Source organism: Lissotriton helveticus, chromosome 8 (genome assembly GCF_964261635.1).
Source record: "Lissotriton helveticus chromosome 8, aLisHel1.1, whole genome shotgun sequence".
Taxonomy (NCBI): domain Eukaryota; kingdom Metazoa; phylum Chordata; class Amphibia; order Caudata; family Salamandridae; genus Lissotriton; species Lissotriton helveticus.
In genome coordinates, this window is record NC_136069.1 from 344,665,582 (window position 1) to 344,690,079 (window position 24,498).

The 24,498-nt window shown below is 45.6% G+C and overlaps 1 protein-coding gene across 2 annotated transcripts in view; it reads right to left on the reverse strand.

Moving 5' to 3' along the window:
* The window catches only part of FLT1 (fms related receptor tyrosine kinase 1), a 370,086-nt gene that overhangs the window by 40,355 nt on the left and 305,233 nt on the right, over nt 1-24,498 (reverse strand). For both annotated transcript variants that reach the window (XM_078657127.1, XM_078657126.1), the window contains 2 exons: nt 15,664-15,823; nt 11,853-11,950 (listed from right to left, as the gene is read on the reverse strand). In XM_078657127.1, coding sequence (XP_078513253.1) covers nt 11,853-11,950; nt 15,664-15,823 — 258 coding nt within the window. The remainder of the gene's footprint in view (nt 1-11,852; nt 11,951-15,663; nt 15,824-24,498) is intronic.

The following is a 24,498-nucleotide window of genomic DNA, read 5'->3' on the forward strand; positions in this document are numbered from 1 at the left end:
CCCACCTCCAATGACCAGCTGCTTATTGGTCATAAATCAAACATTAAACAAATAAATATATAAGATAGAATCTTTTTGAAAGTAATGTACAGTGATACAGGTATTGATAGGACCATCGTTTTTATGTTGAAATTGTATGTTTTTATATTTGTGTGTCTTATATGTTTGCAACCATGGGAAAGCCTTTTTGTTGGGGCGAAACACGTTGACTGAGTTTTGAAGAATAATAAAATTAAAGAATGGAAACACACCGAAAGGGCCTATAAGTCTTATCTTTTCATAGTTTGTGTTGAACTCTTGCTTTCTGAGCAGAACATATTCAGCTTTGCTTCTCATTTAGTCTTTGATATTCTGCTAGTATTCTTGTCTCCACTCAACATGAAAGCACAAGACACCAAGGGCCTGATTCAAAGTTTGGTGTATGGGTTACCCCATCACAAATGTGACTGATATCATGTTTGACATATTACAAGTGTATTGGACACATATGCACTTGTAATACAGCGCATGTGATATCTGTCTCGTTTGTGATAGAGCAACCCATCCACTGAACTCTAAATCAGGTCCCAAATATTTAAGCAGTTTAGCAGAAAGTTAATGGTGAAACCATTTATTATATGGAATAAAGTACTCTCTGTCCTACATTAAAATGATATTGTAAGTCACCTCAGACTTCCATGACCTTAGAGAGGAGCATGGTCTTAGAAAGCAGCATATCCTTCTGCCTTGTTCCTCTATATGGTAATGGAAATCCTCAGTGACTTGCAACATGCTTATAATCTACAGCAGGGGTACTTTATTCCTTATATCGCTGCAAAGGGAAGTACTGCAAAACCATGGAATGCTTGGTAAGCTGAAACATTTTCAGAAGTTCATCCTTCCTTTTCAATGGGCACAGTACCTATTGGTAGTGAGTTCTCAGAGGTAAATCTACCCATGCAACGCATCTGCTCCTGTCGAAGCTCTTCTCAGGGGCAGTTTTCTGCAAAGTAGGGTGGCATGTAAGTGTGCATGTGTATGTTTTTATGACGACAAATGGGTAGTGAGCAGGTGACAGGGGGACAGGATGTACAAGGTATGTGATGTTCACTGGTCTTTGTACTGAATATGCATAAGCTGGGCAGGCACCAAACGATTACTTTCCATGCTCCTCAATGGAAAGCAAGGTAGGGACATTGCTGTGTTGCCAGAGACAGCAGGTTCCTGAACGGATAAAGAGAATGGCCAAGCTTACAACAAGATGGAGCATTGCTCTATGGAAAACTCAACAATAAAGTAATTGTGCTCGCCAGCTTCCATGGCCAGGCCAAAGCTGACGTAAATGTAGGTAGGTCCAGGGCCGGACTGGGAACGAAAACCGGCCCTGGCAAAGTGCTCCCCCCCTCCCCACCGAGGGGGGGGGGGCTGTTGGGGGTGCGACCGTGCTCTTTGCCGGGGGCAGTTTTCGGCTGCAAAAACAGTCCTGTAACAAAAACGGCCCCCAGGAGCCCAAAACCGTCCCCCACCCTTTCGGCCCACCGGGGGATTGCCTGGTGCCTGCAACGTCCAGTCCGGGCCTGGGTGGTTGAGTTATTTGCTCTAGGTCCACTCCAGGCTACCACTGTTTGGCTTGATGTTGTGATATATTCTGGATTAGACAGGTCATTTTAGCTGGCAATTAGGTGTCAACAAAAAAACAATAGAAGGGCTGAGTCACACAAAAGCATTTCACACGTCTGTAGCCAGGTGAAGTGATATTTATTTTTTATTTTGTGGTCCGTCTGTGCAGGGGCATAACACAGATCTCTGCAGTCCATGCAGTGCAGGGAGGGGCAACACTACAGGGGGCCCTCAACCTTTAAAGGGATCCCTGTTATGCCCAATGCCAATGAATATCTGTGAGATACGGGAGGCTCCTGGGCCACTTATCACGTTCTACAGGGGGCACTCACTTTGTGTTACACCCCTGGGTCTGTGTGAATATGCTCATGAATGTCCCCAGTTGGAAGCCATGAACACCACCATGCAGGGGGCACACAACAAAATACTTAAATCACAATGATTTCTGCAATTCTTTGTTTTGTTGAAAGTGTCCATTTTGCAAGCTCCTGCACCTTGCATCTGCAAATTAATGCTCCTCCACCTGAAGAGAAGGCAGACATCTCTAATCACATAATGCTTGGTTAACGTCCACCTCTGTGATATTTCCCTATTAACTCCTGCGCTTTGGTTGGTAAGATGATGAAGGCCAAATATTGCATCTGCGACCCAAGACACAACAAATCACACTGTTGTTACTATGATGAGTAATACATCCCTCCCATTTGCAAAACTTTAACCCCTTCACTGCGGCGGCTATTCCGCCACAGTGCTAAGGGGGCGGGGCGGCCGCGCGGCGGCCGCATGCTGGTGACGGAACCACTCCGTCATCAGCCGTGGTTGGGCTGTGCTCATGACGGAGCGGTTCCGTCATGGCCCCGCCCGCTCAATAGAACGACCAGTGCAGGCGCAGAATCTGCGCCGCGCAGGCGCGGCGGTCGGGCCATGACAGAACCGCTCCGTCATCAGCACAGCGCCACCGCAGCTGATGACGGAGCGGTTCTGTCATCAGCATACAAAGGGTTAATTTCTGCAGAACTGGAACAAAAAGGAACTACTATAAAACGCCACCACACTAGTGTAATAAACACAGGAACATCTGAGACTTCTAATGCAAACTGACCATTCCGCCGGCTACTTGGGGCTCGATCATGCTCTGGGATGTGTGATCGAGACATCAAGAGTGTATCTTGAGGTGGATATATTTTTGTTCCAAATATGTTCATTTTAGTCACAAACAGATCTCATTTGGTAGACACACAATGAAATAAAAGGCTGTGACTGCCTTCCACCTACCTTCCATCCAACACTCCCATCATGTGCTGGTATTTCTTTCACAATTGAGAACAGTAGAGTATGATATCTCCTGGATATATGAACACCGTATTCCATTTGGGGATCTCTACCTTTATGTTATGTTATGTTAATGGGCATTTGTTGAGCGCACTGTCACCATGAGTTTCCTGGCGCTGATAGGACACTGAGACTGTACAAGAGGGATTTTATTGAGAGTGTGAGAAGAGCAGAGTTTTTAAAAATTTCCTAAATGATAAAAGGGAGTATGAGGTCTTGAGTGAGAGTGGAAAAGAATTCCATAATTTGGGAGCTAGATGAGAGAAGCTGCGGCCGCCTAATTTGATAAGTTTAAACCGGGTAGTGACTAGAAGCTGAAGGTGAGTGGACCTCAGAGTACGGGAGGGGCAGTAGGGGGTAACCAGGGACTTCAAGAAAGCAGGAGAGGGACCAGTCAAGGCTTTATAGACCAGGCAGCCAGCCTTGAAGGCTATTCTTTCATTAACTGGAAGCCAATGTAGTTGGTGTAATAAAGGTTTGGCCGATTGCCATCTGGGGATTTTAAATGCCAGTTTGGCAGCCTGGTTTTGAATAATCTGTAGCCTAGACAGCAGGGATTTGGAGAGGCCAAGATACAAGGAATTAGAGAAATCCAGGCGGGACATCACCAATGCTATTAGAACTTGTAGTAAAGCTTCAGGGGTCAAGAGGTGGGCAGCTTTCCGTATCCTGTGTAGCTGGAACATACAGGAAGATGTTACGGCGCTAACCTGGGCCTTAAGAGTGAGCTCAGAGTCAATGATGACACCGAGGCTCTTTACACAGCCAGCAGGAGAAGGAGACAGACCAAGCTCAGATGGCCAATACTGGGGGCCCCAGTGGGAAGCGCTTCTCCCAGGAAGGAGGAGCTCAGTTTTCCCAGGATTGAGCTTTAATTGATTTTGATTCATTCAATGCTGGATGTGTATCATGACCGCCTTAAAGTTGGTGACGGCGTCAGGGGAGGAGAGGGGAAAAATAATTTGTAAATCGTCAGCGTAATTTAATACGGTGACGTCCCAACTACCCAGGGAGTGAATAAGAGGCTGAAGATACAAATTAAAAAGGAGGGGGGACAGAGAAGAGCCCTGGGGAACCCCACAGGGTGATGGTGCACTGGTGGCATTGAAGGGACCCAAACTAACTGCTTGAGATCTACCCTCTAAGAAGGATTTAACCCAGGACAGGGCGAGCCCACGGACTCCGGCGGACTCGACACGGTGGAGTAAGATGTTATGATCCACCGTGTCGAATGCCGCCGACAAATCCAATAGGACCAATGCCTGGGGGCGTCCTCTGTCAGCATTACATCTGAGGTTGTCCAACATGGCGAGGATCACAGCCTCGGTAGAATGGGCTGGTCTGAAACCGGCCTGGTTCATTTCCAGGAAGTTGGACTCCTCGATGAATTGCGAGAGGCAAGTAGTCACATGTGCCTCCAAGATTTTAGACATGTAAGGCAAGAGAGAGATGGGCCGGTAGTTGGCGAGGACCGCTGGGTCCGCGCCAGGTTTTTTTAACAAGGGCACCAGTACGGCCTCCTTGAAAAAACTAGGGACTGTGCCAGAATTAAGGGAGGTGTTGAGTGGGGGTAGAATACAGTGCGGTAGAGCATGACAAATGTCACAAAACACACGAGGGGGGCAACAATCCTTAGGGGAGCCAGATTTCACCCGAGTAGCCAACTTGCCTAAAGAGTCGGGGTCGAGTGTGGGGAAACAGGTCAGAGTGGAGGTGTTGATGGGAGGGACTACAGCGATAGCTGAGAGAGGGGAAAGAGGGATAGACTTTTTAATTGCCAGGATCTTGTCAATGAAGAAGGTGTTCAAGGCATTACATGACTCTGCCGAAGGAGGCAGATTCGGGAGTGTCCTGGTGTCCGATGTTAATTCACCGAGAACCTTGAAAATCTCTTTAGATTTGTTGGGGGCTGTTGATATTCTCTCAGAAAAAAAAACAGACTTAGTTGAGATGATGGCTTTTTTATATGCTTTGCGTGCGAGCACGTACGCCTCCCTGTCTGCACTAGAATAATTACGCCTCCACCTGCGCTCCAATTGGCGCAGCTCGAGGTGTTGTGATTTCAGTGTTGAGTTGAACCATTTGTGGGATTTGCTATGGCGTGAGCGAGGGAAACGGGACAGGGGGGGCGAATTGGTCGCTAGCAGTAGTAAGCCAATGGGCGATATTGGCGTCCAGTATATTGACGCCAAGAGCATTACTCTGTAGGGGCTGAGTCTCCGCAAGAAAGGAGAGAAAGGCAGAAGAATCAAGCGCGTTCCATTTCCGGGCGATCCCACCCTCCAGAGGAGGTGGCTTGACCAGGCCCTTTACAGAAATAGAGGACTCAATCAGCGAGTGGTCAGACCAGACGCAGGGGGAGATACTCGGACAGGAGAGCGATACCCCCTGCGTCCAGATATGATCCAGAATGTGGCCCCCGATGTGAGTAGGAGTGGTGACATGCTGGGACAGGTTTAAACTGAGGAGTGCCTCAAACAGTTCAGTGGCGGGGGGGCCGGCATCGGTATGGTTAAACCAGTAATTAAAATCACCAAACATGGCGATGCGGGCAGAAGAGGTCATCAGGGCGGCGAGCTGTTCACTAAGGGCAGCGGGAAACAGGGGCATAGGGGTGGGGGGCGATATAAGACGATAAGGGTCAGGGCCCCAGCTACCGTTGCTAGGTTGATGACAAGATTCTCAACCTCAGGGAGACATAGCGAAGAAGACGCAATAAGTGACAGATCTTTGCGTATGATTGCCCCCCCCGCCACGACGAGCTGTAGGCTGGTTGGCATTCAGCATGTAGTAGTTAGGAGGTAGGGCGGCCAGGATGTTGGGAAGTGAGAGATCAGACAGCCAGGTCTCAGTAAGCAACAAGACTTCAGGGTTCTCAGCTGTCAGCAGGAGAAAAATATCGACGTGATGTTGGGGGAGGGAACGTGTGTTAAGATATAGTATACGAATCTGGGTCTCGGACGAGATGGGGGCCGACAAGGATTTTTGGGTGAGCCTAGAACAAGGTGTGTCAGCCGAAATGCCAAGGGATACAAGGTGTTCCCAGATTGTAGACCGAAGGGCGCAGGGAGGGTGCTGTAGACCTCTAAGTGTAGCAGGAGAGTAAGTAATGAAGGGGGCAGCGCCCCAAGGCCCTAGGCCCGTCTGGCCGCGGACGGGCGCAGACAGGCTTGCCTTAGGCGCGCCGTCAGCGCGCAGACGGCGCGCCCGCTGCGCCCGTCCGCTGCGCGTACGTGTAAGACACATGCTCTTATAGGGGAGTAGGGGGGCGTGGCCTCGTGCAAGTGGGCGTGGCCTATGATCAGGCTCGCCGATGGCGGCAAGAGGGAAAACGAAGCCTGTCTCTGGCAGCGTTTAGCTCAGCTGCGCAGGGTCAGGGATGGCAACAGAGACCTCTCAAGTCGAGGTAGAAGTGAGCAAGGTAAAAATACAATTTATCACACAAGTTTTAAAATAATTCTAAAAACAGTTTTTGGCGCGATAAACTACCTCCCGGCTGAGCCTCAGGAGTGTCTAAATCTGGCGAGCTTGTGATCAGCTCTGTTTATGTAGCGGCAGGGGGCGTGGCCTCGTGCAAGTGGGCGTGGCCTATGATCAGGCTCGTCGATGGCGGCAAGAGGGAAAACGAAGCCTGTCTCTGGCAGCGTTTAGCTCGGCTGCGCAGGGTCAGGGATGGCAACAGAGACCTCTCAAGTCGAGGTAGAAGTGAGCAAGGTAAAAATACAATTTATCACACAAGTTTTAAAATAATTCTAAAAACAGTTTTTGGCGCGATAAACTACCTCCCGGCTGAGCCTCAGGAGTGTCTAAATCTTTAGAGGCCATTACCACTGACATAAACTGTCCTGGTTCTTATGAAGCAAGGATCAACATTCACATTCTGATTGGGCATGACATCACTACTTCCTCCTCCTTCAACAGTCCAGCAGTGGATGTCAGATCTCCTTGAGGAAGGGATCTGTTCTATGGTTAAACGTCCCCTATTAGCTACCGCAACTTCAATTCCACGCAGTGGGGGCTCTGTATCCACTTTGCTATTATTACCAACTTAGCAGTCTTAACAAGTTGCCACTATAAACAAACATTGGTAAATCCAAGAGGTCTCAGCTCTAAAAGCAGAGCTACTGGCTTCTCTAACGCTTTTGTTTCATTGGCCTTCAAATGAAAAACCCATTCCAAGAGGACTGCAAATGTGTACGCTTGTGTCATGATGCACCAGGGTCCATTTTGTTATTTTTTTTTATTTATTATTCTAACATGATAGGTAGTCCTTTTAGAGTGGTGAATCAAAAGGAAAGAAAACAAGTGCCCAGGATACCCTGCAGGTGCTGGGCTCTTGCAAATAGAAACAATTATAAAAATATTTAAAAGGTAAACCAGCACGAGGAGCACAAGGGCTTGGAGACGGGGAGTTGAAACAGAACTCAAGAGGAAAAAGGGGACAATGGAAAAACCAAGGGGAGACCAAGGAAATACATGCTTACCTGTTTAGAAGAAGATGATAAAGAAAACAAGCATTGGCAAAGCCACTAGTTGAGGCTTTTAATTTTTCTATGTAGGATTATGCTTAATAACCTCAATGGAGAAGGGGGGAATGTATAAGGAGTGCTACATGTTGACAGTAGTAAACGATGCATATGTTGTACTTTTTTGCTGTCAACAATGCAATACACACCAAAGGGAGAAGCTACACAGGAAAATGAAATCCATACTCTCAGAACATTTTTGATCCTTACGAGCTGTTGCTAGTCTTCCAAATTTGCAGTCCTCTCTGTGAAGCGTCCATGCTCATTGACCCCAACCAATGTAGCAAAAAAGCATATGTGATTTTTGTAAAGCAGAACTACATATTTATGGCCTCTTAAAAGGTACACGTCAGAGCATCCCCTCATTAAGACATCCTTATGGTCTTGGAACAACCTTCCTATGTCTTCATAAATGTCTTTTTTAGCGCAGTCTATGCAGACATCGCCAGCCCTCATATGGTACTAAACTGCACTTAACATTAGTAAACTCTGCGAAATAGATATGTCGAAAGAAGTAAAAACAACAGAAAAAAATAACTGCAAATACGAAGCCAAGTTCGATAGAAATTTCAGAATACAGTTGTTATATCGTGCTGCCTGCTGGTGCAAGGCTGCAGTACACACATAAGGTCAATCAATCCAAAAATGGCACACAGACATCTGTCACTCATGTTTCCATGTGCCGGCACTAGCACTGGTGGCGTCGGGTGCGAAAAAATATTTGGGAGCCCCCCAGTCACCTCCTTTTCCACGGATTCCCTTACTACCACTCTCCAACTGTACCCTTCCGCTCTGCATATCACGTGCATTTTAATTGTTTTATAGCGCTACTCATATCCTTGTAGGATGTCAGAGCACTGTACATCACACACACATTACACAGAAACAATGAATCATACAAGTCTGTAGGAAATGTCACATAAGACAATGAGGACTACAAGGTGTAAGAATCACATGCAATCCATAATATTGGGCAGGATATTGTAAGAGTGTTTGGTTTGGAGAAGCACAAACCCTGGATTGAAAAATTACCACAAGTGGTTGGGGTTGGCTTTACTAGTTAGACTCTATTTCTGCCCAAACAAACTCTTTTAGCAACATTAGGATGATGAAAGACTGGGGGAAACATTACGTTCTAACCTATACCATGCAGTTTGCGTGCAGCTCTTTGATGACAGTTCATACGTAGGTCACTGTCATATATAAGGATTGTAACTTATGAATGGCAATTAACCAGAGTAATCTTGACATTTTTGTTGGTGCCTGAAAACTGTCTGACATACAAGGAACTCAGCAGCAGGTGTTTATAAAACAATGACATATTTCTAAACACAGCGCCCCCTTGAGGTCAGCATCAGGTGCAGCTGCACCAGCCTCACTGCCCTAGATCCCGGCACTCTTCTTTGTTAGCAGGTTGGGTAAGGGTTGAGCTGAAGTTCAACATGGAATCACGGGCCTGACCAGATGAAGAAAGCAAAGGCAGGAGCGTCCCCCCGCATTGTATGACTCTAATAAAGGGGTCTTCTCTTTGTAGAGCCTGAGACATAGCTCTAGGACAGAGACAGAAAATGTAATGTGGCTGAATTTATATAACGCTTACTACACCTGACGAGGCATTGAGGCAATTTACGCCGGGCAGGGAGCACAGCACTTCAGAACCCAAGGTTCGTGGTTAATCCAGTGGGTATAGATTAGTTAGTTATTCAGGTTAGTTTTGTGCTCTCAAGGAGACAATTCCATACATTCACCCCACTTTCTTTGTGATAGATTAAATGAATGGGCATTGGGTGTAATCATTAGTGAGTGTTATATGAGTTCTTGCAGATGGTTGGTAAGATTAATAGTTGGGAATGAAGTGCTGATTTCCACTCCTCAGAGCCCCACTGCTGAGGCATTTGCTAAACACTACCATTAACAATAGCAATGCCAACCCCTTCCTTGATGCTTTGTACAACCCCTTGACCAAGAGCAAGCTCTAAAAATGCATACAATGGCAGCAGCACAGTGACACTTCAGCTTCCTGTGTCATTGTGTCAGCAGCTGCTGGGCCGTTAAATGAAAATATGTTGGGGCTGTACTTGGCATTTACTTCCAGGAGGTGGGGAAGATGCATTCGGACAGTAGCACCAGTCCCGGCACAGGGGACCATCAGTGACTGAGATGGAATCAGAGGTGTTAATTAGCAGCCATCTTGAAACACTAACAGATACTGAAAACGCTATTAAAAACATCAATATTATTTAAAACTATGGGGCATATTATCAAGGGGGTTTATCTCTGCTTTTTTGGCTTTAAAATCCAAGAAAGCGGAGATAAAATTATCTCCCTATTACCTAGCTGTCGCTAACACCAGTTAGCGACAGCTAGTAGGAGATAGCGACCATCTTGGGCCCCACTTTGCATGTCAGTGATATTTATCACTAATGACATGCAAAGTGGGCGCGCCAAGATGTTAGGGACTGGAAACAGTCGCTAACTTCGCTATCTCCTATTACCAACTTTTGGAGATATTCGCGCTAAGCGCGAATATCTCCAAAAGCTAACACCTGCCCTGAGCAGTTCTTAGCCATGTTATCCAATGGGAGGTGGATAACATGGCTAAGAGCATTTGCTCGGTAATGCATGAATATCGCTGACTTTTCAGCGATATTCATGCATTGCGGCCGTTTTTTATCGCATTTGCGATAAACCTTGGTAAGGTTTATCTGCGATAAAAATCGCCGCTGCTCAGCGGTAAAATTTTGTCTCTAACCAAGCAATAGCGATAATTATCGCTATTGCTTGGTAATATGCCCCTATATTACTTACCTCAAAAAACGATATTCTTGCATCACAATATTTATGTAACACAAAATTGTATTTCTGATATTTCTGTCTCCTGATATTTACAACTCAATATTTTGTCCAAATCCCTCGGTTGCACAGTCTGATAATACTGTCTCTGGTGTCTCAAGGGCTTATTTATATGAGGGTTGTGTCACATTTGCACCCCGCAATTGTACATGCATGTCACAAACCTCTGAGTCAGATTTCTGAAGCAACCCAAAACCACTTTGCGTGGCTCCGAGTGGCTTCAAAAATCTGGAGAAACGCATTGCAGCTCAAAACGCTGTGTTGTGTTACTCTGCCCTGGGAAGGCGTTCCATGGGCGGTGCGTGGGTATTCCGACGCAACTCCCATGGATTTTGACACAATCCCAGATTTGCAGGAACTTGCAGACCTGGGAATATATGCCAAAATCGTACACCTAACGTAACGAGGAGAAATATCTTTCCTCGTTTCTTCCTCTTTCTATGTTGCTGCAGAAGGCAGCACACATAGAAAGAGGAACATGCCTCCCAGGATTGTTTTGTGCAGGAAGGAACCCTTTCCTGCACAAAAACAATCCTGCATGCAACACAGGCATCCTTGAACCATGGTGCGAGGGTGCATGCGTTGGTGCTAGGCTGCCAAACGGGCGCTAGCGCAAGGGAAAGGCCAGGAACGCTCCACATTGACTTAAATACAGCGGATTGCTGCTCTTTTCCTGTCATGCAGTGCCGCACAGTAAGGTGAATTGCTGCACTGCGCTGCATCACAACATCACAATTGAACCTCTCAGTGTCTGCGTCTGCATAGCTGACTTACCAAAATACTCAGTCTCCCCAGAAAAACCGAACACTCCATGTTTGCAATCGATTAAACGTGTTTTCCTTCGTGCACAATAACCAAAATATAATTTCAAGAGGGACTTGGACCAGTCCTACAGGCATTTCAGATGCAACACGTATGAGAACTCTCCTGCTTCTCCATCAGTTCGCTCAGCCAATGCAGGACACGCATTGACATCCGTATGTTTTGGATTTGCAGCCAGAGCGCCATCTATGGCTAAAATAATGTAATAGGACATTTTGGGAGTGCCTTATCCTATCTCACTCATTAACATGATGTAAAAGCGAGGAACTGACCTGTTGAAATCGAGCTCACAAAGCAACAAGAATGGTCGAAATAAAAATTGTATTTGTACGACCTCCTCAGAAGAGGCCAGTAATTCTCTATTTACCAGCTCCAGAGTGTTTTACTCCTACATTTCACCTTCTCAAAGCAAATAGAATGTCTGGGTGAAGTCAGGGCAGCAAAGGCGCAGTAACATGTTGGAATTGGTGTTGAAACAGTGATTCAACATGTTATCGGCCATTTCTCAGTGGCTTTTAATAATGTGTTATCCTGCAGCCCACAGATGTATCTGTCCTTCCTGTGCATGAATACCAATAAGGTAATCTATCTTCCCTTTTAACCGGAACCATGGTGAAGAAATAGGTTGCTGCTTCACCTTTGCAATGTTTGACTATGCCATGATTCAGTTTCATGGCAGGAGTACTCTTTGCTTTGGACCCTGTAAGACATGCTACTCACCTTCCTTGAAGCCAGGAATTCCATGCCTCTGGCCACCTGAAAACTGTAGGAAATCAGATCTTCCATCGAAATAGGTTGCTTGTAAAAGTCTTCTGCATCTGAAATGAATGACAATCACAATGAGTCCAATCGCTCCTCAGATCACAGTGTGTTCTACAGCATTTTCTTACTCTCGCTTTATGGATCTAGTGTCAAGGGGGCGCATTACATGGTAGGCTGGTCTTGAGAATGGCCCTGAATACCTGACATTTACCTCACCTCCTGGGGCGTCTCGCTCAGTTTCATTCCGTAAGAGCGGAGGCTTCTATGAGGGCTTTATAGCTATCAGCAGAGTCAGTCAGAAGTCTGATTTCAACAAGCGACAGTCCAGGAGAGGGGTGCAGTCAATCAACTGATATAAGAATACACTGCTGTTTGGACTACATGATGACGGTGAACTGTAGGACCACCACCGGAAGTGTAAGAGGAGATGGTAGGGCTGCACTTCATTGCATCATCACTGTGTGGACCATCTATGGGCCCCATGCACAAAGGTAAACCTAGACCAAAAGTCTAAGTGGCATATCACCAAGAACCAGCGATAATTATCGCTAATCGCACTTAGCGCTAGGATAATTATCGCCAGCCATCGCTGGTTTCTTTCGCTGAGATAGCGCGCTATCTCAAAAGCAATAGAAATATCAGCGATAGCTACATATTTTGCGATTATCGCTGAAAATCCAGTGATAATCGCACAATGATTGGCGAAACGTTGGTGATAGGCCAGGGCAGAGCAGACTTAACCATGGTATCCACCTTCCACTGACTATCATGGTTAAGTCAAACTAAAAGCAGGCGTAAGGAAAGTAGCGATAACCACGGTTAGCGCTACTTTTCTTATCGCTATTCTTGTTAGCGTGCCCATTGATAATTGGAGAAATGTCGGTTAGCGACATTTCTGCAGTTATTCTGGGAAGGTACGCCCACTTTGCATCTCATTAGAGATGCAAAGGGAGGCGTAGGACAAAAGGGTGCTAACATGCGATTATGCATGTTAGCACCCTCTTGGTGATAGGGCAAAAACATTATCTCCGCTTTTCGGGCTTTTAAAGCCAGAAAAGCGGAGATTAGGCCCTTGATGATATGCCCCCAAGTTTATGACTTTCAGTAGTCACAAAGGTATAAACTTAAACCATAAGTTTAAGTTGACGACTTTCAGTTGTCACAAATGTAAGTTACAAGTAGTACCTTTACGTCCACAAGTGTGGAGATTCCACTCCGGATTCGGAGAGTACACTCCGGGTGAGGAGATTCTGTCTCGAACGCGGATGTAAAGACAGTACTCATAACTTACCTTTGTGAACGACGAAAGTCGTAAACTTAGACTTTTGGTCTAAGGTTACCTTTGTGACTAGTGAAAGTCGTAAACTTAGACTTTTGGTCTAAGGTTACCTTTGTGAATAGCGAGAAAGAAACTGGTTCGGAAAGAAGCTATCCCCGATCATGGGTGCATGCAATATTGAGTTTCTGGTGAGGCTATAAACTCTTTCACATTGACACAGGTATACCATTTAAGGAAAGCTTATTAGTACAAGCAGAAATGTGCATAAAAGGGCTTCCAGCCTAGACTGGGTGTAGATGTGTGCTCTTTCCAATCAGTGAACTGCATAGCTATCCTGTTCCCACTTCCCACGTATTTATTCTGGAGCGACATTTCTTCAAAGTAAATCGGACTTACTCAGATGACGGCGGTAGTAAATGTATTTATCTTTAGACAACTAAATATTCACTGATAGAAACGGAAATGTATGGGACAGAATAGAACTGGCGACCACCGGTATTCTTCAAAGGATTAATAAGCACTTTTTTTCTGAAACGGACCTCAGTGTCTGTATGACCATAGTAACAGTGCATTAACATTGACATTTTCTTTGCTCAAATACTTATGGGGCGGGCTTTATCTCGACCAAATGGAACCTCTCTCTGCTAAACCTTTGTTAGCAGAATTACGCTTTGGTAATCTGCTATTGGCTGTTTTTGCAAATCCTTTAGAAATGTTTGTATTTTAATGATTTTGATGAAACCTAAAATCACTTCATTCTTTTTTGCTCTACTTATGCCTTTATGACTAAGTTATGATAGTACCTGTTGTACAAAAGCTTAGAAATACAGGCTCCTTAAAAGTTCCATAGTAATTCCCATATGGGCGTAATCAGGATTACAAGTTTTGTTGGATAACCTGCAATACAATAAGTACTATGGGTCATACACAACCCTAACTAGATTTGATTTGTATCTTGTGTGTTGGGGTGGATAGAATAATGTTTACAGCACCCACCACAAATACAGTGTTATCAGTTTGGTCCTATAAATCAGGGTATTCAACAAAACCGAAACACTGCATACAGTAAGCATGAAAAAAGTCGGTAGGTCTGGATTACAGTATGAGTAGTGACTAAAATTAAAACAAAAAATCAGTGCTTGTTGTAAACAATGCATCTATGAAATACAGCATTTTATATGTAATTATTCAGTCTACTTTTGAGATGTAAAATAGTCTCCCATGCAATGAAATGCAAGCATTTCACAGGAGGTGGAATAATATACCAAACAGGCAAGCATGAGGTGAGAGAGAATACCCTCCAAAGGAGAACCAAAGCCCACTCGGTGTATATTTAAAGAATTGGTAATAAATCATTTTATGGCCCATCTGAGACTTGCACCCCAAATAAGTACCCACCCTATAAGGAAGCATAGCACATAATGTGGGTAGCGGTGTGCGGCTTTTAAAAAATCATTTAACAATAGGGTTGGCTTACTGAAATACAATACAGCTATACAGGTCTTGATACATAAGGCCCTTTGGTCTTTTTTTAAATAACTGTACTGTAAGGGCAAACCTCAACTCTTTGAGTTTATATGTCATTCTCTCACCCCATTCATGTGTTTTGTCCCTTTGCAGTTCAACCTGAGCACTAGCATCTCTTGCTAGCGGCAAGTCCCCGACTACTAAGGAGGAGTGGTCCAGTAGCACACGGTGTTCTAGGACAAATGTGGGACAGTGATGATGCAAATGGAATGGTGGGCGGGGCTAGTTTTTGAATGGTTTCTTATGTAGAAGAAATACAGGTGATGCAGGAGGTTTTGAGATATTTTGAACCCCACTCTGAAAACATTGAGCACTGCCTGCCATCAGACAGCCCAACGGATGGACCTCAGTGGGCAAACCCACACCCCCAGATTCGTCAGTGGGGTAAAGCAACAAGGGACAAGTAATTGGTGGTTGTTCACTATATAAATAGCCACGTGAGATAACATGATCTCTGTACGTAAACATAAAATGCTGTTAATATCAACCAGCCTTTGGAAAGGTGCCTATTTCCTGTTTCTGCAGGAAACAACCGAAATATCTAAATATATTTTCTTCCAAACATCAACACTCATCGCTTAAAGACCTTCTAAAAGACTTTGATATTTCAGTGTAACTCCTACACATGAAAGACTGTAACACAGATGCTCCTCCTGAGACCTACACCATAAAAGATAAAGTTAATATAACACAACAACAAAACAACACACAATAAAGATAATCCCAAGGCTCTATTTTAGAACTGGCTGATGTCAAACTAAGAATATCATCATCTCTGGCCAGTTGGCGTGCTCTCTCAGTTATCTTTCTACAAATCTTTCCAACTCTGAATGTGACCTTTCTGCAGTCTTCCTGTGGATGTTTATCAGTGTAATAATTAGAAGGAAAGCCTTCCCGTGATGCACACAGCGCCTGGAAACATATCTCAGTCTAGTGTAGAAACAGGAAGGAATTAATACCTACCCTCCTCTTCCTCCTCGACATCACTCAGACTTTTATCTTCTTCGTAGCCTGAGCTTGTGGAGCTCTCGCTGCTGGTCACGCTGGGCAGTCTGGGCTTCTCAGTCTCGGCTCGGCTGTGGTCTCTCGCCCCTCTCATTGGTCCTGGTTGTGATGCTGAGCCCTGTAAGTGAATCAGAAAGAGTCTGAATGAGTTTGATGTCCGCTTTTCGAATGAGCCACCATTTTCTGATTTGGCAGTAAACTTGGTGAGGGTCTCTTAATTATGTGGCTACAGCTGTGATTTGCACTGACATTTTAAGAATGTGTGGGCCCCTGGGCAATATATATTTTGAGGCCCCCTGTTTGGAACAACTTTAAATGTATTAGCTCTTTTCGGCTCATTCACACCCTTGTGATACTGAACAATATTGAATTATACGTTAATAAAGACACAAAACACGACTGAAATACCAAGCTGCTAGTCACAAGCAAAACAGAACCTAATCAATCAATCAAGTGATATTTATATAGCGCGGCTTATCACCCGAGAGGGTATACAGGTGCAGTGCTTCTGGTATTAGTCAAAGAGCCTGGTCTTGAGTAACTTCCTTAAGTGAGTCAACGCGGGTTAAGTACGGAGGTATAAAGGAAGGGTGTTCCAGGACTTGGCGGCGAGGTGAGAGAAGGAGCGTTCTCCGGTGCAGAAGCGGCAAATGAGTGGTAACTGTGCAATGGTGAGATGAGCTGGGTTGAGGTTAATGGGAGGGCAGCAGTTCATGTAGGCGGGTCGTTGGTCATGGAGGGCTTTGTAGGCCTGGGTCAGAAGCTTGAATTGGAATGTCTTCTGAATGGGGAGCCAGGGGAGGTATTTCAGGTGCCTGGTGATGTGGATCCTCTTGGGCAGGTGGAGGATCAGTCTGGCTGCTGCGTTCCGGATCGTCTGGAGTTTTGTCATGCGTTCGGTGATGGTGCCTGCTTAGAGTGCATTGCCATAATCTAGCCGGCTGGTTATGAGGGCCAGCTTCACTGTTTTCCAGGTGCTAATGGGACCCACTTGAAGACTTTGCGGAGCATGCAGAGAGTGTGTAAGCAGGCTGAGGAGATGCAGTTGACATGATGTTTCATGGAGAGTTCAGTCCAAGATGATGCTGAGGTGTGGGCACGGTCTTTCAGAGGGGGGTGGCTCCAAGTTCTGATGGCCACCATGATTCATTCCAGAGGGAGGTGTGTCTGCCGAAGATCAGACTACTGTTGTGTCTGTTTTAAGCTTCAGGCAGTTGTTCTATATCCAGGCTGAGATGTTCCTCATACAGTTAGAGATGTTGGTCTTTGTTGAGGTGGGATCCACTGAGAGCGAGAGGATGAGCTGGGTGTCTTCGGCATAGAAGATGATGTTAATGTGGTGGGTTCTGATGATGTCTGCGAGTGGTGTCATGTTGATGTTGAAGAGGGTTGGACTGAGGGATGAGCCTTGAGGGATGCTGCAGATGGTGTGCTTGGGTTATGAGGTGAAGGGAGGGATAAAGATTCTCAGAGTGCACCCCGTGAGAAAGGATGCCATTCATCTGAGCATGTTGTCTGTGTTTCTGATCTGGCGTAGTCGATTGATGAGTATGTGGTGGGAGACGGTGTCGAAGGCTGCAGAGAGATCAAGCAGGATCATGGTGGCTGATTCTCCTCTGTCTAGGAGGGTGTATATTTCATCTGTTGCGGCAATAAGGGCTGTTTTGGTGCTATGATTGGCACTGAAATCTGATTGGGAGGAATCCATCAGGTTGTTTCTCGCCAGGTGTTTGGTGAGTTGGAGAAAATAAAGCTTATACAAGCAATGATTAAGCTGTTTCCTTTTGTTTTTGGGCCTAATTATTTTTACTTGCAAAAACCACATTTTATGTGGAATTCAGTGTCTAACCAGCTTGATACTCCCTTGCTGAAGGTGACTTGTTAGATGCTTACTGGACTACTGCATAATATCCCAATAATAAACATACAAATAGCAATTGATAGTGTAGCTTTAGTTGTCAATATTTGTAATAAAAAAAGTAGCCCCTTTACTACCGGCATTTTTTCTGCACAAATGAAAATCAAAGCAGTGCTCTGCGGATTTTTGTCATTAACATGGTGAATAATCTAATAACTTTCTTCTAATTTCTCTTCCCCTTCCCCTGCCTTGTCCGTCTTCGCCCTTTTTCAAGCTTACATGTCTCAGGCTAGACTATTACCTGTGACCCTATTAAAGAAGAGAAATCAGATGGAGCAGGATACGGGAGATGGACAGAAACATAAAGAGAATATTATAGTGAGAGACATGAATTAAAAGAAGAGATTAGATAGACAGATGATATAGAAATATTTGTGAGATATGGAAAGAAGTAAAGTAATTAGAGAAAGGTGAGGTAGCCAGCAGGAAAGATGGAATGAGGTAGATAAAATGAGGTTTTAGAGCACAGTAGACATAGTAAATGAAAATAGAGGCAGAGGAGTACAGTACTCAAATGGATAAGCCAGAAAAAGAGGTATTGTCGAAAAAGAGGTGAATTGGAGAGAGGTAAAGGCAGCGAGAGGTAGAGGGAGACAGTTAAATTTGAGAAAAACAAAAATGCGTGGTAGAAGAGGTATAAAAAACAATTCATGTATTGTAGTGGAGAAGCAAGAAAGGTAGAGAGGGGGTGAAGGTTGGAATGAGCAATGTGGTGTAGAGTGAAAAGAGTAAGATGGAAGACGTGAAATAGAGATAGAGATATGGTTTATGCAGAGGTAGAGAGCTGTGAAAGGAAAAATGATGAGGTAGAGAGAACTAAAAAGAAAGAGGTCAAAAGAGATAGTTGAGGTGGAGGGTTGTGTAGATATGGAGAAGGAGGTCCAGAGAGGAAGATGTATCTGTGTATTGGTGCATGTGAGAGAGCTAGAGAGAGGAGGGGGGAATTGATGTTGTGGTCAAAGGGTTAGAGGTAGAGAAATAGAAGAATCCAGAAAGGGGTAAACTATTTAAAGAGTTAAAGGAAAGTGAAAGAGGCAGAATGAGAGAAATGGGACATGAAGGGGTGAGCTATTGCACTAATGGTGAGGTAAATGGAGAGGTTAGATAGTACGAGAGCTAGAGAGAGCAGTGGTGTAGAGAAAGGTGATGTATTGAGGGAAATGTGAGGTTCAGAGAGAAATGAGATAGAGATTTGAGAGGAGTGGTGAGGTACAGAAAGGGCTGGAAGAGAGGTGGAGAGATACAGAGAGTGAGATAGAAAGTTGTGGTAAAGGTTGCATTAGAAGTGAAGTAGATGGAGGAGTGATACAGGGAGGTCAGATGGAAAAAGAGCAGTGCGGTACAAAGCGAGGGATGAGGTAGTCAGAGTTGATGTGGGGAGAGGGGATTGAGTGTGACAGATATACAGGAATACAAAAAAGTCATGAATAGAATGCTTGAATTAATCTCAGTCAGTGGTAATTACTCGAGCCACTTCCCAGTCCATCGCTATTTTGCACACCATGTCACCTCAGTTTGGACACAGCCATATGCAAATCAGTCTTAACCCTGCTTGAAAGGGAAAAGTTCAGCCCGAACTGTCAGGCCAGGTCCTCCCTGGGCATACGAAACCTGAGTAATTACCAGTGGCTGGGGTCCCTTCAAGCACTCTATCGATCACTTTTTTGTATACTTTAGTGTGTTACCCTAAGTGGGAAGAATATGCCCAGAATTGGGTCCTGTGCACACAGTAACATTAGAGTCATGCTATACCCGGCTAATGATCCCTAATTAGGGCGAAACCAGTCTCAGTTTGCTAGTGTTCCAGTTCAAGGAGGACGTGGCCTGGCAGTTCGGGTTGGACTGATCCCATTGGAGCAGTGTCAAGACAGTGTCAAGCAGAAGTGTGGCTCACTGGTTAGAGCAGGCACACCCTGGAGCAGAGGTCAGACCCGGGACCAGGGTTCAATTCCCGATGCGGCAGGGTCTTGAGCTCAAATGTCCACGGACTCGATAATTCTCGCTCCGGTGCCTGCCCTAATCATGGGTTCTCACTCTGCAACTCTGGGCATTAGGCTTGCTTAATCTCCACAACGGCCCCCCCGCGGCGGGATGCCTGGCTTTCACCTTGGGAAGCCCTGTAGGGGCTATCTCACAGGGAAAAGCAAGGCAAGCGCCGAGATGCCTCCGGGTGATTCGAGCGCTATATAAGAACATACAAAAAAAAGACTAATTTGCATATGGCTGGGTGCAAATTTAGTTGACAGGGTGTGCAAAATAACGATGGACTAGGATGCGACCCTGACTAATTACCAGTGGCTGAGATTAATTTAAGCATTCCATCCATCACTTTTTTGTGTACTATAGATCTAGAGGTGGGCACAGAGAGTAATAGGTGATAGAGAGAGTGGGGCAAGGTCATGAAGGAGAGGTAGAGGGGGATGAAGTCAAGTGAGGTATAGTGAGTATATTGAAAGAGAGGTGAAGTAGACAAAGGGGCTGTAGAGAGAGATGAAATAGAGAGAAAGAATGAAGGAACGTAGAGATTGAGGCAGAGGTTGAGAGAGAGGTTTAAGGTAGAAGAAGTGAAGTAAGGCGAGAGAAATCACACACAAAAATATGTTTTTAATTTAATTGCCAACAACAGCATGAGAATGCCTTGGGCAGGAGGACGACTGAGGGCAGGCAGGTCAGGCATGCAAAGTAGGGGCAGATGTATTGTTTTTTTAAAGCATCGCAGCGCAGCAACCAGAACTTCTGTGCTGCATTGCACAGGGTAGAGAAGAGAACCCAGAGACATACTCACAAGAAATGGCCTGCTATCCACACCCCCAGCGCTGGTGCACAACCATGCTGCTTAGTACCATATACAACCTTTAGACCACAGAGCAGAGATATGTGTGTGATGGCCAGATATAGAATTTTTAACTGGAATGAAATCTTTGAAGTAAAAATCCTATGCCTAGACACATTCTTAAACATTCCAGACTTGGATGTGTGTTGTACAGTGCAGCAATGCGATACATGGAATGTTTGGAGAAGTTAGAGTCTGCTTCAAGGAGGCATTATATGTTTGACACTAAGCCTAGCCTGCTATATTCTTAGTAGAGCGGGCTTCGTGTCAACAATGGGGGCCTTCTCTGTTCCGCCCAAGTAACACCTAGTTAACACTCTGTTGATGCAATGTGCACACAGAAGCACAGAGAGCTATTGCGCTGAGAAAAAGCACAAGCTCAAAAGCTTTATATGCAGGAAAGTAAATACCCTTCCAAGATTTCGCCCTGGTGCAAGCCCTTGGTGAATCTGGCCCTAAGTTTCTGATGAGCATGCTCAGCTCTCAAATTAGAAAAAGAAGACGGTTTTTCTGAGCAATGTTATAGTGGCAGGAATTTTGATTGCCTCATTCACTTTACCAGAGGTGCCCTTGGAAGGATGGGGGCACTGGGTAATGGCCCTCTTTGCCCAGGGCTTAAAATGTAATCAATGTAAATCAGGCCTTGTGACTTGAATGATCAGTTCTGTTCATGTAAAGCGACCGGCACAATCTCAGAGCTCTCACTAATTGTTCAGACTATGACTCCGAGGTACAAAGATGGTGGTCTCAGTGTAAGGTGGTGGTGGGACAGCACTCTTCACCTGTTCACAATGGCTATCACAGTTTCATATCAACAATCTATTAAGCAAACACCTTTTCACTGATTGCAGCAGGCCTGTCAAATGAAGTTTCATAGGTCAGTTAGAGGACGTGTGCCACTTGCACCAGGGTGTGGCCTATGGAGCAGCAGACTCACTCACAGACCCCTTCCATAGTCTTTGTTGTATGGTGTGATGACATAGAAGTAGGGCCCCTAAAGCATAACTAGACAATGCATTGGTTGATGGGGATCTAGCTAGTTTGACTCGCAGTGCTTTGTTTTTTTTGGTTTGAGTTAGAGGGTATGGGAGGACACACAGGAATCCCACCCCAGCCACTCCCACCACCTGCACTCAGTCTCCCATTCACCACTTGTTGGGTGGATCCGGAGCCAACCTGCCCATCCCATTGCTACCAAAGAAGTCTCCGTAGTCTTTTACGCTGGTTTGGTTTTTATTTAGCTATTTCTTACATTTTCTTACATAGTTTCTCAACCATGTTGTGCTCTTTTCACTTTTCATTGGGTTCACCTTAGAAACCTCCCTTGTCTAAGAATGAGTTCCCCCACACTTTTTTAATGTTACTGCTCGCCCACCTCTATTTGTTTCGGTTTTTCTCTATTATTTCTGTTTCTTAAATGTATAGATTACGCTGGTGCTACTACCTGCTGCTATGAAAGTGTTACAGCACCTCTAGGATTACTTAGGGGGTCATTAGGATGACGGGCGACTTAGTCCGCCCGCCATCCCATCAGGACTCGGGACCGCCCGTCATAAGGGCGGGGGTCCCGTGGGTGTTATTAGGATGCGGCCGCCACAATTGCGGCCGCATCCTGCATTTATAACATTGTGGTGGGCGGTGCTCTCTGCACCGCCCGCCACAATGCCATAAATGCATGTATGCATTTGCATACACAATGCGGCAGGCACCGCGCGGTGCCTACCGCATTGTATATGCAAATGCAGGGGGTTACCACAGGTACCACCCGTGTGCACCCCCACCCCTCCTTCACTTTGGGGGCCCGCAGGGGGCCCCCAAAGTGAAGACCGCATGCCTTTCCGTGGCGGCATCACCACCACGGAGAGGCACCTGCCCAGGCCCATCGTAATATGGCTGGCGGTGTCTAATAGACACCGCCACCATATTATTCGTTTTCCGCCCCGGCCGCAAGGCGACCGGGGTGGAAAAGCGGCAGACGGTCTTTCCGTCCGCCGCGGTCCCCCCGCCATACTAATATGGCGGGGGGATTCAGGAGAGGCGGGGGCTATCCGCCCGCCATCCTAATGGGCCCCTTAGTTTGCTTCCTTTTGGAATACTTGGGTAGTCTAGTATTTTGTGGCGTGTGGTGGTTTTTCTAGATTCCCTATAAACTGTGCCTTTGCCTCACCGATGCTTATGTGATGTCAAGGACCTCCAGCCATTCCTGTTTAAGCACCTATGAAACAAACATAAAATTTCATCCAACCATAATTCTCTTTGGTGGTACTTTTGATTCCACCTCAGCACACCTCCTTCTACTGAACCGGACAGACTGGTTGAAGAAGCAACCCCTTTGGTGACTTGGGAGTTTTAATTCAGTAAAAAAGGTAGACGGCCCCAGTGCTAAGCTCCTTGGAAAAATATGTAAAATACAATATAGCAGCCAAACAAAGATCAGGACATAAAGCCGTGCAAGTTCTCACGACCGCGCAGAGCCTTCTAAAAATAAACATTCCGTGTCTACAGACATGAGAGGGTAAGCGCCAATGAGAGACGCACCCTCGGCACTTTCTGATGAAATTCCTGCTAGTTTCTGTCCCAGACCCCCTGGGCTTGCTCCTGGCGAACAGCCACGTCCAGGGAGTACTGAAGAAATAAACAAATTCAGCTCAGAAAGCATTCAGATGTCCTGCCGCTCAGGAGAGGGTACTAGAAATTAGCGTGAGTTGTTTAGAGAGTTTCTCTAGAATTGAATGAACCCCTTCGGAAGCAACCACTCCTTCCAGTCAAAACAACTGACGGGAATGCTATAAACAGCGAGCCTCATTTACAAGCCCCTTGTGCCGCTGCTGCTTCACTTTTTTTTTACGCAGCGACGGTGCAATCAGTGCGCCACACAGCTCCTTATCCACACACTGAAGCATTGAGTCCAATGCGTCAGTTTGTAGAGCGCTGCGTCCCTTTACACCTGCTCCAGGTATAATGTACGGAGGGTAGGCGTTCCCGCGCCAAAAGCCACATAGAAGTGGCACAGTGAAATTTACAACATTTCACTGCGACACTCTGCGACTTGACTGCGTCACAATCCTTACGCATGCTCAGACCAGGCGTAAGGAATGACAGAGGGCTTTTACAATGAGATTCGCTTATGTGTTCTGATGCATTGCTGGAGTTGCGTCAGTTTTACGACCAACTCCAGCAATGCGTCACTTTTGCACCAACAGATGTGTCAGAATTTCTGTTAATCCTTGAGCCATGTAGCCCTGTATTGTAAATACAACGCATCCATGGTGTCGCAAGGGCTTTTCACGCAGGCACAAGGAAACTGTTGCCTCAATGCCGATGCGTCAGTTTCTTGTAAATGAGGCCATTCAAGTCAACCAACGAAGAAATACACTTGTCAGAATTGTTTGTTTCTTAAGAAACCTTTTTTTTTGCTTCTTATAACACACGATTCATGTAGTTATGCTTTCTGGGGGAAATTCTAGTTAACCAGTCAGGGTTGCCTCAAGGGATTTTGCCCCTAATGACGTGGTTCATTTTTCCACCTCTCCCCTCTTTCTTGCACACATGCTGTACACTGCTTACTTCCCTGGTACCCCCACACCCCCACTCCCCCCCCCCCCCCCCACACACACACACACATGCACCAAACTAGCCGGAGGAGATGGATGGATTAATGCATACATTAATGAAATATTTAAAGTTATTGTTTTAAATACCTCTAGGTACAATGCAAGGGTTTTTGAGGATTCTTCCTTGGTGAATTTCCAGCAAATATAGTGCTAAATTTTCAGTACATTAATACATTAACATTGCTCAAACCCAGTTGCATAGCAGGGGGGCCAAGGGCCACGATGGAGGCATCAAAAATGTCTCCTCTGCACCAAGCGAGTGCAAGGATTGCAAGGCCAACTTAAAGAAATGCTGCATTTTACAGTGCAACTTCTCTATGAAGGTGGTGGAAAGGTCTTTCAAGTTATCCCAACTATCTCTCCTGGATGCCTCACTCAAAAGACTTCACTCGAACAATTCGACCACCTAGTCCCTTGTAAATTAGAAA